The sequence below is a fragment of the Neoarius graeffei genome, chromosome 19 (assembly GCF_027579695.1).
Source record: "Neoarius graeffei isolate fNeoGra1 chromosome 19, fNeoGra1.pri, whole genome shotgun sequence".
Lineage (NCBI taxonomy): Eukaryota > Metazoa > Chordata > Actinopteri > Siluriformes > Ariidae > Neoarius > Neoarius graeffei.
The window spans coordinates 13307108-13320691 of record NC_083587.1 but is presented as its reverse complement, the minus strand read 5'-3'; the positions used below and the strand labels follow the sequence as shown (position 1 = coordinate 13320691).

Here is a 13584-nt window from a genome sequence, read left to right as displayed (position 1 = left end):
ATTTATAAAGATCATGATCTGTATCATCAATTTCAGTGTCTTCAGTCTGTTCCTCTGATCAACAGGACACATTTGTATTGATATATTTATTTATGCATAAATGAATAAAAACATTCATAACTGAGGTAAATAAACAAATGAATAAACGGCACAGTGCTGGCTTATTTATTAAAATATTTACATTTGATTTTCGTTCGAATATTTATATACAGGGAAGCTCGAATGAATGAACAAGTAAATAAAAAGTAAATGTGTTCCTGAGGTCATGAGGGCATCGGTAAATTGTTTTTTTTTTAAAAGAAGAACCCAGCTGCAGTGAAGTTGGAGAACTCTGCATGACACCTTCATGAAGAAGCTGATGGTTTTACGGCTCTGATTCTGCTGTAAATGTGCTGGTGGTTACTGTGTGAGACAGACAGAATGCACAGAGACCGAAATGTCACTGCGCTACACCCACTGTGTGTGTGTGTGTGTGTGTATAGTTATTTTAAATACAGTGTGCACTCCTTCCTGTTCCTGATTATTAGCTTCTCCTCTGTTAATTAAATCTAAACCAATCACTGTATCAATGTGCTGAAGGGAAATAAGACGAAGAATAAATATGGATGTTTATTGACTGAATCTTGAGCTGGTCTCTTCACTGTGATGGTGCATTAGGGGCATTTTTTTTGGAAAAGCACAAATCCCACAGTGGTCATTTTACACAACATCAACATTACTGCAAGGCATTTCAGTCATTTACATCCAAAACAAAAACTATGCGGGGCGGCACGGTGGTGTAGTGGTTAGCGCTGTTGCCTCACGTCAAGAAGGTCCGGGTTCGAGCCCTGTGGGCGGCGAGGGCCTTTCTGTGCGGAGTTTGTATGTTCTCCCCGTGTCCGCATGGGTTTCCTCCAGTTTCCCCCACAGTCCAAAGACATGCAGGTTAGGTTAACTGGTGACTCTAAATTGACCGTAGGTGTGAATGTGAGTGTGAATGGTTGTCTATGTGTCAGCCCTGTGATGACCTGGCGACTTGTCCAGGGTGTACCCTGCCTTTCGCCCGTAGTCAGCTGGGATAGGCTCCAGCTTGAACAGGATAAAGTGGCTACAGATAATGAGATGAGATGAGACAAAAACTATGCAGCATGTTTGATAGCCATTTCAGTGTCTCAGCCTCTTCCATTGGTTTTCTTTTCTAACAACAGGTTTAATTATTTAACAACTGAACATAGAAAGCTTTGACTTCTAATATTACAGATTTGGGGGGGGAGAAAAAATAAAAAGTGAGCTGTTGTGCAATAAAAAGCAGGGAGAAAAGCAAAAGGAAAAGGGGGGGGGGTTTACCCAACAGTCTCACGCAGCAATTCTGAAAAATCAACTGAAGTCTGACCTTACAGGTTTAATATACTCAGTCCATTTAGTCTAAATCCGATAAAATTTTTCTTTTTGGATCTTGAGGGAAAATTACAGCCTTTCCATAATATAAATTTCATGTAATATTTCTATCCAATCATCCTCTGGCTTCAGCCATTTCCTCATAACAGCTTTTTTACTTGCCGTTCGGGACATTGTAAGTTAAAAAAAAAAAAAGAATACATAGCTAAGGCGAGGGTTATATACTGAGAAAAAAAAATTATCACAATTTCTGAGATTAAAAAGTCTTAAAATTTATGAGACAAAAACTTGGAGGGATAGTGATTTTTTTTTTTGGTCCAGGAACCAGATGGCGTCACTTTTCAGCATTGGAACAACGTCATCACCACAGACGCCACGACTGAGCTTAAAGTTTTTGGAAATGCAGCCTTTCCTCCTCCATCACGCAATGGATATAAAAGAATAAAGCACGAAGAGATTTTCAACTACATTTCTCAGAATGCACTGCAGCCAGGAAGCATGAGAGGGGTTTTTTCCTCACAAATTTATGACTTTATAATTTCAGAGAATATCAGAGTTGTTTCTTGCAAATGTACAGCTTCGATCTTAAAAATACTGATTTTTTTTTCTCAGAATATTAACCCTGCCTTAGCTCTGGTTTTTTTTTTTTTGCCCTAATACACCATTATACTTTACCGGTTTATTTATTCACTTATTAATTAATTCTATATTACAATATAGTACAATTTTATTCTGCAGCTCCAAGTGTTCAAATATTTAAATCTTTATTGTTGTATTCAGGGATATATGTGTGTGTGAGCATGCATGCTCTCAGTCTGTCATTTTTCAGCAGTATTGCATGCTTGTTTCGCAATCGTATCTGCCTACACATGTCCCGTGTGTGTGTATGTACCTGTTCCCTCTCGGCGTGTCTCCTCTCCTCCTCTCTGCGTAACTGCTCCATCTCCTCATAGCGTCTCCGCTGCTCTCTCTCCTGCTGTTTGCGCAGCTCTCTCTCCCGACGCTGTTGCTGTGGAGACGATACAAGAAAAACCATCCTCAGTGTGAGCTGCAGTTCCTGTCTCCCTGCCACTAGAGGGCGGTGTGAGTGATAAGGGGCAGCTTTTATCATGTGACTCATCATCCTGCTGCCTGTGAGCTTTAAACACTTAGTTTATGCTCAGAGAAGAGCGTAAATAGCTCTGCATATGATGCGACCATGAAACGGTTTCATTTCCTGTATTAATTTTAACTGGAAACCTTTTTAATAAAAAGTGAAATGATGAAAGAAGACTGGAAACACACTTTATCTGAGTTCAGTGCTGGAACACAGTGCTACAGCGTGTGCTGCTAACAAGTCGAGTCCTTCTCAACACTAATGTGTCAGTCTGATATTCACTTCAGAAAGGAAGCTCTTGAAGAAAAACTATCTCAGACATGTGACCTTGCCTCTGTCTGGATCAATGCCAAAATCTAAATCAGTTCATTTTCTGGTTATACTGATCATTCCATATCAATCTTACAATCATATCAAAACATACAACCACTCGGGCTTGAGACATCACGCTAACGAGAATCTCAGATGGACGCACGGAAACATAATACCCCCACCACCTCATGACAAAGATGTAAACAAGACAAGAAATTATTTTTCACATATACATCAGACGTGAGCTTCCCTACAGTTTTGTTATAATTATCTGACTAAAGAAGGTGTGTGTGTGTGTGTGTGTCCCAGACATTGTTTTTTTCCATAACAGCTGACGAGCGACACTTCATTCACACTGTTTTTTTTTCCAAGCAGCTTTATTTCTACCCCTGAGGCTGAACTGCAGAGTTTCTCTCTCTCTCTGTTCCTTCTTTTCATCTCTTACATTTGAATTTTCACTGTTTCCCTTCATACCTCCTCCAGCCTCCTCCTCTGCTCCTTCTGCTCCTCGATGCGCTTCTGTCTCTCGGCCAGTAGTTGGCGCTTGTGCTCATCATTCTGCTGCTGTTCCAGCTGTTGTCGGCGCAGGGCCTCGGAACGCTCCTTATTGGCCAGCTGCAGACGCAGGAAGTCCCGCCTCAGAGTGGACTCACCCGGGATGTTGATGATGGAGCTGTGGACAAGCGCAAGAATCATAACAAACCAGTGAATCTAAAGACTCTGCCCCCTGAACCCCTGACAAACAGCATTTTGGAGCTCAAGAACTGACTGGACGGCTGTCATCAGATAACGATCCATAAGCCATCAGCTAATCCAAAAATACTGGCAGCCCTCAGCAGGCTTTATTCTCTACCTGGGTTCTCCGATGTCCCGTTCCTCCTCCTCCTCCTCGCTGCCACTATATTCGTACTCCGTCTCATCTGTAACACACAGATCCAGTTAAAATCCCAGAGATACTCCATAATAATTACTTTACACGTCTCCACATAGAAAACTAATCCCATCCAAATAGAGCTTTAAATTGGAACGTTTATTGTGTGCGCTACCAGGAGGATCTGATATAAAGAATTAATGCAGACCTGTCAGCCAATCAGAAACAAATATCCTCTGAAAGAGTTACAGCACTGTAGTAACTAGAGAAGGCACAATACCTCATTTTCTTTTCTGATATCAATATCGTTACAGAAATTTTGAGTATCAGGGAATGTTCATATCCATCCGATACATTTCGCCATAATACTGTAACTGCTAAGCTTTAATTTTTTTTCACAGAAAAAATACAGTACATAGCCAAACATGACTTATGTAAAACTTCAGCTTTCACACAAAAGTTACTTCCATTGCAAATAAACATGTGTAAAGTAGAAATCTCATCTCATTATCTCTAGCCACTTTATCCTGTTCTACAGGGTCGCAGGCAAGCTGGAGCCTATCCCAGCTGACTACGGGCGAAAGGTGGGGTACACCCTGGACAAGTCGCCAGGTCATCACAGGGCTGACACATAGACACAGACAACCATTCACACTCACATTCACACCTACGGTCAATTTAGAGTCACCAGTTAACCTAACCTGCATGTCTTTGGACTGTGGGGGAAACCGGAGCACCCGGAGGAAACCCACGCGGACACAGGGAGAACATGCAAACTCTGCACAGAAAGGCCCTCGCCGGCCACGGGGCTCGGACCCAGACCTTCTTGCTGTGAGGCGACAGCTCTAACCACTACACCATCGTGCCGCCCGTAAAGTAGAAATATAATAAAAATTAAAATTAAGTCTCTTTTCCAAATCCATCTGTTACATGATCTGATCAAACTCCTTTATTTTCCTCTGATATCAAATCCACCTTTTCTTGATGATATCCACCTGATACTGAACCTGGGTTTCGGATTGGTTCCATCTCTATTAAACATGATTCAGTATTATTTTGTTTGACTGTGTAATTCTGAACACTCCGGGGTTTTCTGTACGGTATGTCTGGCTCTAACACGCCCCCTTCAGGTCCTCACCCCGCTCTCCTCTCTTCTTCTTGGTGCGGTCGATGTGGTCTTTGAGCTGGATGCGGACCTGTCGCTCATTAGGCAGGTCTCGGATGAAGGGATGTTTCAGCAGCTGCTCCGTACTGGGCCTCTGCGTGTGGTTCTTCACCAGGCAGCTGTCAATAAATGACTGGAACTTCTTCGTCCTGCAGAGAGACGAGAGAAAGAAAGTGGCGAGTCATTCACGTTCCCTTCATTTATCAACCTCCTGAAGTGTTTTATGAGCACTTTATTTTATTTTACTTTACCATCATGTTACTGGAAAATCAAGGACGACTAACGAAAGCAGTGCATCAAAACTTCTTCCAGCAGAAACATCACGTCTCTGATTTATACTCAGGAGTTAAAGAAACGTGATGAAAGACGAGTTAAGGAGCGAGTGAGTCTTTAGGGGATTTCTACAGACACTGTCTACAATTATGGGTTGCTTTTTTCACCATGAACAGTGATCTCAATTCTGTAAATCATCTGAATAACAGAGCTGATAAAAGATTCAACCGCCTGCACCAGAGCCAGAAAGCTTTCTGATGAGGGAAGGTGAGTTTATAGCAGGTGAAAACTGATGGGGATGGAATTAATACAGACGTCTCTACATTTCCAAAATCTAAAACAATACATTTCTGTTTTATTGCATAATGTTCTGCTTTGATTATTTGTGACTACGGTTGTGTGTCTCTGTTCGTTTCATAAGTTCTAAAGCTTGTCTTTGTCACACATTACTTTACATTGATCACTGTGGCAGCAAGGGCGTGGCCAAGCGTTGGTTTGTGAATTGAGGGCAGGGCCAAGTGGCAAAGTCATTACACCTGTTGTCAGTTAATGTTGTGTGTGTGTTTGTTACAGTGACGACGGAGCATAGAAAAGGAGGGAGAGAGCAAAGTGGAGGGATCTCTCTCCCAACCATTGCGTGGCTGCCGGAAGGGACAGCGGAGTGGCTCCTATGCCATCGCCTGGTGTCGCTGGATCAAGCCATCAAGTTGGTGGAGGACCATTTGGTGGCAGTTCCAGCAGCAGGCGGACCTTCCGCCTCTTCTATTTCTCTCTCTCCTTCTCCTTCCTCTCATCTCACCTCTCCCCGTCCCCGCCCCATTGCCCCACCACAGAGGCTGTCCCCCCTGCAGCCAACTCGCCGCACCTGCAGTGTCCCCCTCCCTTCTTTCCCTTTTGTGTCTGTGTCTTCTCCCCTGCAGGTGAGTAATCCCCATATGCGATGCAGAGGTGAAGCCTGGGCCGGTATGCTGGCACTGCGAGCACTCCAGGGCCAGTGCTCTGTGATGGAGGTGGGAGCTGTGGTCCGGATCCCTGACGCGCCAGAGACCGCCCTTCAAGTTTCAAGTCAAGTCAAGTTTATTTTTATAGCGCTTTTAACAATAGACATTGTCGCAAAGCAGCTTTACAGAATTTTAATGACTTTAAACATGAGCTAATTTTATCCCTAATCTATCCCCAATGAGCAAGCCTGTGGCAACAGTGGCAAGGAAAAACTCCTTCAGATGACATGAGTAAGAAACCTCGAGAGGAACCAGACTCAAAAGGGAACCCACCCTCATTTGGGTGATAAGAGACAACATGATTATAACATTTTTAACATGAAGTCTGTTTTGTTGAAGTTATAAACTCTTCATTGATGGAAACTTGAATGCAAAACTGTTCATGACAACTGCAATCCTAAAGTTAGCAAGTCAACTGTAGTCTTCAGGCATAAAAGCATTACTGTGAGTGTTCAGAGCATCTTCCAAGTGTGACTTTCAACTGTCCATATGGGGCCATCCTGCACAGGAGTGATGTGATGAGACTCCAGCCAGACACAGGGCACGAGGTAGGTCAGAGGCGCAGAAGAGGTCAGCATCTCAATCTCAGGATTGACATGTAACTCAGAGGGACAGACAGAGTGTGGGGAGGGGAGAAAATCCTTTGATCATGCTGGAGCATATCACATACCGGTGAGTATTCAAGGGGATACATATCACACGTTGGTGAATTCCGGCTGTAATCAGACCGCAATCCACCAAAGTTTGATGCAAGGCGAGGCACTGGGGAGAACACAAGTGGTGAAAGTTCTGTGTGTCCACGGGGATGTTCACAAATATCCACTAGTGTCCATCCATATTCTATTTAGGGGGAAAAAGCATACTGTAGAGGCAGCGGTTAACCCGGGCCTCACCCACCCACTGATTCTGGGGACCAATTGGCCGGGGTTTAAAGGTTTAATGGAGCATGTAGTAGTGGGCGAGTCCTGCGGTAACATGTCACGAGGGGATTCCGGCGTAGCATTGACTGGGGAAGCCATCTCAGAGCCGTCTATGTTAGCACCACGTCAGGGCGATATAAGGAGCGGGGAGCAGCCCACCCCTCTTACCTGTCTCAGGGATTTCCTCGAGGATTTCCCATTAGAGCAAATGAGAGATGAGACTCTGCTTTTGACCAAGTGAGAGTAATTGATGGTCAACCTCTCCAGCCAAATGCGACACCCTCCTTCCTGTACTTTGCAATTATTAAAGATAGGCTATACCGAGTGATGCAGGACACTAAACCAGTGAACAGATAACTCAGCTATTAATCCCAAAGAGCCGTAGGGAACTTGTATTACATGCGGCTCACTTTAATCCGATGGCCGGACACTTAGCTCAGGATAAAACTGATAAAACCAGGCCAGTGTTTTATCCTGAGCTAAGTGTCCAGCCATCAGATTAAAGTGAGCCGCATGTAATACAAGTAATGCCCGAATAATGGCCCGGTTCTATTGGCCAGGGATTCACGGGGATGTCCGTTGGTGGCATGCCACAAATGCCAACTGATAAATCCAGCGGCCACCTCAAAAGCGCCCTTGCAACCTCTCCCTCTGATCAAGACCCCCTTCGAGAGAATTGGCATGGATCTCATTGGGCCATTAGACTGGTCGGCATGGGGATATCGCTTTATTTTAGTCCTGGTAGACTATGTAACGCGATATCTGGAAGCAGTCCCGCTGCATAACATTTCCACTGCGTAATGTGGCAGAGGCACTATTTAAAATTATCTCCCGAGTCAAGGCACTATGTATGTCACACACACTTTGCAAGCTATATGAGTTACTGGGAATTAAATCCATCTGTACCAGTGTCTATCACTCACAAACAGATGGGTTGGTGGAACGGTTCAATCAAACACCATCCATCCATCCATCCATCCATCCATCCATTATCTGTAGCTGCTTATCCTGTTTTACAGGGTCGCAGTCAATCAATCAAACACTTAAAAACTTAATTCGGAAGTTTGTAAGCGAAAATGCACATAATTGCGATAAATGGCTCGAGCCGCTGTTATTCGCAGTACAAGAGGTCCCGCAAGCTTCCATGGGATTTTCCCCATTCAAATTATTATATGGGCCTTGCAGCATTTTGGATGTGCTGCAGGAAAATTGGGAGGAGGAACCTTCAAATAGTAAAAACGAAATTCAGTATGTGCTTAACCTGCGCACAAAGCTCCACACACTCACTTACTTAACCCAGGAGAATTTACGGCAGGCACAAGAGCATCAGGCCCAACTGTACAACAGGGGTGCGCGCCCTAGAAAGTTCAACCTGGGAGATAAAGTACTCGTGTTATTGCCCACTTCGAGCTCCAAATTGATCGCCAAGTGGCAAAGACCCTTTAAGGTCACACAGCAAATCAGGGACATCGACTGAGGTGAGGAGAATGGATAGGGACGGAGCACTACAAATATACCACCTCAACCTGTTAAAACATTGGAATGAGAGGGTGCCTGTGGCATTGGCATCAGTAGTTCTGGAGAGAGTGGAGCTGGGGCCGGAGGTAAAAATAAAAGTAACCACTCAAGCTGCTCCAGTCCCCCGTGGAGACCACCTCTCACCGGCCCAACTCACAGAGGTTGCCAGATTTAAAGATGGCGGCGCACAGTAGAGCAGCGGCTTCTCGAGCTCCCGGGACTAATTCAGCATGTGAAGTACAGCCCAACCGAACTTATGCTCATCAGAGATAGTTCGGTTACTACGATCTCACCGAAGCTGAAATCCGCACTTGGAAGACAGGGGCTCCTGAGGACAACGGAGTGGTGCAGCAGAGTACGGGGAGCGGCCGGCAAGAGGAAACGATGTGCCTGAAAACAAAAGCGAGGAAAACGGGCAGGCGCGCTTGCCCAGCTGAAAGCTAGCAGGCCACCAATTCCAACTCTCTTCCTGGCCAACGTCCACTCCCTGGACAACAAGGTGGACTTGTTACGTCTGAGGCTGAGTGTTTCCACAGAGATGAGGAACTGTGCTATCCTTTGCCTCACGGAAACCTGGCTAAATCACAACATGATCACAACAATCTCAGCGTTCCAGATTGACGGCCTGCAGTTCTTCCGGGCGGATCGCGACCACTGGTCGGGGAAGTTACGAGGAAGAGGGCTCTGTGTGTACGTGAATGAAGGTTGGTGTACAAATTGTGGACTGATAAAAGCCTACTGCTCTGAGGCAATAGAACTTATGACAGTGAAATGTCGGCCGCACTATCTGCCTCGGGAGTTCACCGCGGTGTTCGTCACCATTGTTTACATCCCACCGGGTGCTAATGCTAATGAAGCGCTACAGGAGCTACATGAAACTATTAGCTCGCTGCAGACTAGGCACCCAGAGGTGTTTTACGTGGTTGCGGGGGACTTTAATCACGTGAAACTGACGGACACTCTGCCCAGGTTTTATCAGCATGTCATCGTACCCACACGGGGAAACAACATTCTGGACTGTGTGTACACCAACATCCGCGATGCATATAGAGCTCTTCCTCGCCCCCACCTTGGCCTCTCCGACCACATCTCCATCCTGCTGGCGCCAGCTTATTGCCCCTTGCTGAGACGGATCAGGCCAACAAAGAAGACTGTGTGGCCTAGTGATGCAGCCTCTGTGCTTCAGGACTGCTTCCAGTGCACAGACTGGCAGGTCTTCAGAGAAGCAGCTATATATGAAGGAGAGGTGGACCTGGAAGAATACACCTCCTCCGTCCTCGGCTTTATCTCCAAGTGTGCTGATGATGTCGCCACCACCAGGACAGTAACCTGCTTTCCCAACCAGAAACCCTGGCTGAATGCTGAGGTGAGAGCTCTCCTGAAAGCTAGGGATGCTACGTTCAGGGCAGGTGAGGCATCAGCACTGAGAGTGGCAAGAAAAGAACTGACGGCAGGCATCAACAGGGCCAAAGCCACATACGCTCGTAAAATTCAGGGGCACCTCACCTCCAACAACCCCCGGAGCATGTGGATGGGCATAAAGTGCATCACGGACTATAGCATCAGACATGCACAATGCCCAAGGGACCCTTCCCTGCCGGACAAACTTAACAGGTTCTAAGCTCGCTTCGAGGATCCTGACCCCCCCACACACACACTAGACTTACACCACTACCCGGTGACACGCCCCTCTGTGTGTCCACAGCGGATGTGAGGAAGACCCTTAAAGGTATCAACCCCCGCAAAGCTGCTGGCCCAGACAACGTCCCAGGGCGTGTACTGAGGGACTGCGCACACCAATTGTCTGAGGTGCTGACAGACATCTTCAACACCTCATTGTCACTGGCGTCCGTCCCCACTTGCCTAAAGACTGCCACTATTGTCCCCGTTCCAAAGTGTTCCACAGTGACAGGCCTGAATGACTACCGACCCATAGCTCTGACCCCGGTAGTCATGAAGTGCTTCGAGAGGCTGGTTATGGCACATATCAGAGACTCTATTGACGTCACTGTGGACCCCCACCAGTACGCCTACAGGAAAAACCGCTCTACGGATGACGCCATCTCATCAGTGGTCCACACAGCCCTCACCCACCTGGAGAGCAGAAACTCCTACGTCCGCCTGCTCTTCCTGGACTTCTCCTCTGCTTTTAACACCATCGTCCCACAGACCCTGGTACAGAAACTCTCCACCCTTGGTCTGAGTCACACACTTGGGAACTGGGTCCTGGACCTCCTGACCAACAGACCTCAGACTGTCAGGATCCACAACTTCACCTCCTCCTCCATCACCCTCAGCACTGGCTCCCCCCAGGGCTGTGTGCTGAGCCCCCTCCTGTTCACTCTGCTGATGTACGACTGCTTGGCGAGGCATCCCAGCTGTCACGTAGTGAAGTTTGCAGACGACACAGCAGTGGTGGGACGCATCAACAACAACGATGAGTCAGGATACAGAGAGGAGGTGGAACACCTGGTGCAGTGGTGCAGAGAAAACAACCTCTGCATCAATGTGACGAAGACCAAAGAGATGGTGGTGGACTTCAGGAAGGACAGGCGCCCCATCCCTCCCCTGCACATCGGAGGAGTAGCTGTGGAAGTGGTCTCCAGCTACAGGTACCTTGGTGTGCACCTAACCGAGGACCTTACCTGGAACACCAACATTTCCCGGCTGGTCAGGAAGGCCCACCAGCGTCTCTACTTCCTCAGGAAGCTGCGGTGAGCTGGGCTTGGGAGCTCAGTCCTGAGGAGTTTCTACCACTGCGCGGTGGAGAGTGTCCTCTGCACCTGCATTACTGTGTGGCACGGCAGCTGCACTGCTGCTGAGAGGAAGGTTCTGCAGAGGGTGGTAAAGGCTGCACAGAGGACCATGGGGGGCTGCCTCCCCACCACCTCAGACCTCTATACAGCACGATGCAGGGGGAGGGCCCTCCGCATCATGAAGGACTCCACCCATCCAGCACATGGACTCTTCCAACCCCTCCCCTCAGGCAGGCGGCTGAGGAGCATCCGGAGCAAGACCACCAGGCTCAGGAACAGCTTCTTCCCCGAAGCTGTCAGACTGCTGAACTCCAGCCATGCCCTGTAGTTCCCCCCCACCCCCCTATATCCATATATACACACACACACACACCCTTGACCCCCCTCCCCACCCCCCACTCCCGTGCACTACAAACACTTTATCCTATAAGTGCAATTGCAATATTAAGGACTCACAAGTGCAATAGTAAGGACCCACAAGTGCAATACTAAGGACTACTTTTTGGATTACCTCATACTTGCACACACTTGCACATGCATACTTAGGCTGCTATATCTTAAAACCGGCTTCTTATTTAAGTTTGTTTAGCTTATTTAAATGTCTAGTTTTATATTCTTTTATTTTATTTTCTGTTAGTTTTACTTCGTACTTTATATTTTTATATTTTATAGTCCATTTACTGCTCCCGGGACCTGAGTCCTAATTTCATACCATAAACATGTGAATGTGAGCTGGTATGACAATAAAGTTCCTTGAATCCTTGAATCCTTGAAAGGTTGCAAACGGAATTTTCCAACATGTTCTCACCCCTTCCTGGCTGCACTCACCTCATAGAACACCACATCAAAATGCCTCCAGGGGTGGTGGTGCGTAGCCGCCCATACTGCTTGCCCAAACACAAAAAAATGGTGGTTCAAGATGAACTCAAGGCCATGCTCGAATTGGGTGTAATCGAGGAGTCCCACAGTGACTAGAGCAGCCTGGTGGTCCTGGTTCCCAAGATTGACGGGTCGGTCTGGTTCTGCGTGGACTACAGAAAAGTCAATGCAGTGTCTACATTTGACGTGCACCCAATGCCTCGCATTGATGAGCTGCTTGATCGATTAGGCGCTGCTCGCTTTTATTTGACACTGGATTTCACAAAGGGATATTAGCAGATCCCCTTGACTCCTCTATCCTGAGAGAAAATGGGCTTTTCCATACTGTTCAGCTTACACTAATTCGTCACGCTTCCTTTCGGGTTATTTGGGGCTCCAGCTACATTCTAGCGGCTCATGGACAAGATCCTCCGCCCCATATCCTGCGGTCTACCTAGACAGCATCATTATATATAGCAATGATTGGCCGTGGCACCTAGAACACCTTAGGGCCATCCTGGAGTCGCTGAGGCATGCGGGCCTCATGGCAACCTAAAAAACTGTGTGATTGGGCGGGTGGAAGTATGGTATTTGGGTTTCCATTTGGGTCATGAGCAAATGCATCCCTAAATTGACAAGACTGCAGCGATTGCAGCCTGCCCAAAGCCCAAGATCAAAAAGGGGATGAGACAGTTCCTGGGGCTGGCTACTACTGCAGGTTCATACCTAACTATTCGGACATCACCAGCCTGCTGACTGAGCTCACTAAAAAGGGAGCACCAGATCCAGTCCAGTGGACGGAGCAGTGCCAACAGGCCTTCACAAAGGTAAAAGCTGCACTGTGTGGGGGGCCACTTTTACATTCCCCTGACTTCTTTTTCCCTTTTATTTTACAGACAGACATGTCGGACAGAGGGCTGTTTTGTCCCAGAAGGTGGAGGGCGAGGAACGCTCAGTGTTGTACATCAATCACAAGCTCTCAATGCATGAAAATAAGTACAGCACCCTCAAGAAGGAGTGCCTGGCCATCAAGTGAGTGGTCCTCACGCTCCGGTACTATCTGCTGGGGCACCCTTTCAACCTCTGTTCAGACCATGTGCTGCTCCTGTAGCTCCATCTTATGAAGAATGCCAATGCGTGGATCACCCGTTAGTATCTCACCCTCCAGCCTTTTAAATTTGAGGTGGTCCACAGGCACAGATGGTGGTGGCAGACTTTCTGTCCTGTTAGTGGAGGGGAGTCCAATGCAGGCCAGACGGCTCCCCGGCCTAAGTCGGGCAGTGGTGGTATGTAGTAGTGGGGGCGTGGCCAAGCATCAGTTTGTGAATGAAGGGCAGGGCCAGGGAAGGTGAGTGGCAGTCATTACACCTGTTGTCAATTAATGTTGTGTGTGTGTGTTTGTTACAGTGACAGCGGAGCATAGAAAAGGAGCAAAGA

The 13584-nt window shown here is 47.1% G+C and overlaps 1 protein-coding gene across 7 annotated transcripts in view; it reads right to left on the bottom strand.

Moving 5' to 3' along the window:
• tnikb (TRAF2 and NCK interacting kinase b) overlaps positions 1 to 13584 on the bottom strand; it is a 91175-nt gene that overhangs the window by 35568 nt on the left and 42023 nt on the right. For all 7 annotated transcript variants that reach the window (XM_060899674.1, XM_060899679.1, XM_060899675.1 and 4 more), the window contains 4 exons: positions 4795 to 4970; positions 3639 to 3705; positions 3260 to 3458; positions 2270 to 2386 (listed from right to left, as the gene is read on the bottom strand). In XM_060899674.1, coding sequence (XP_060755657.1) covers positions 2270 to 2386; positions 3260 to 3458; positions 3639 to 3705; positions 4795 to 4970 — 559 coding nt within the window. The remainder of the gene's footprint in view (positions 1 to 2269; positions 2387 to 3259; positions 3459 to 3638; positions 3706 to 4794; positions 4971 to 13584) is intronic.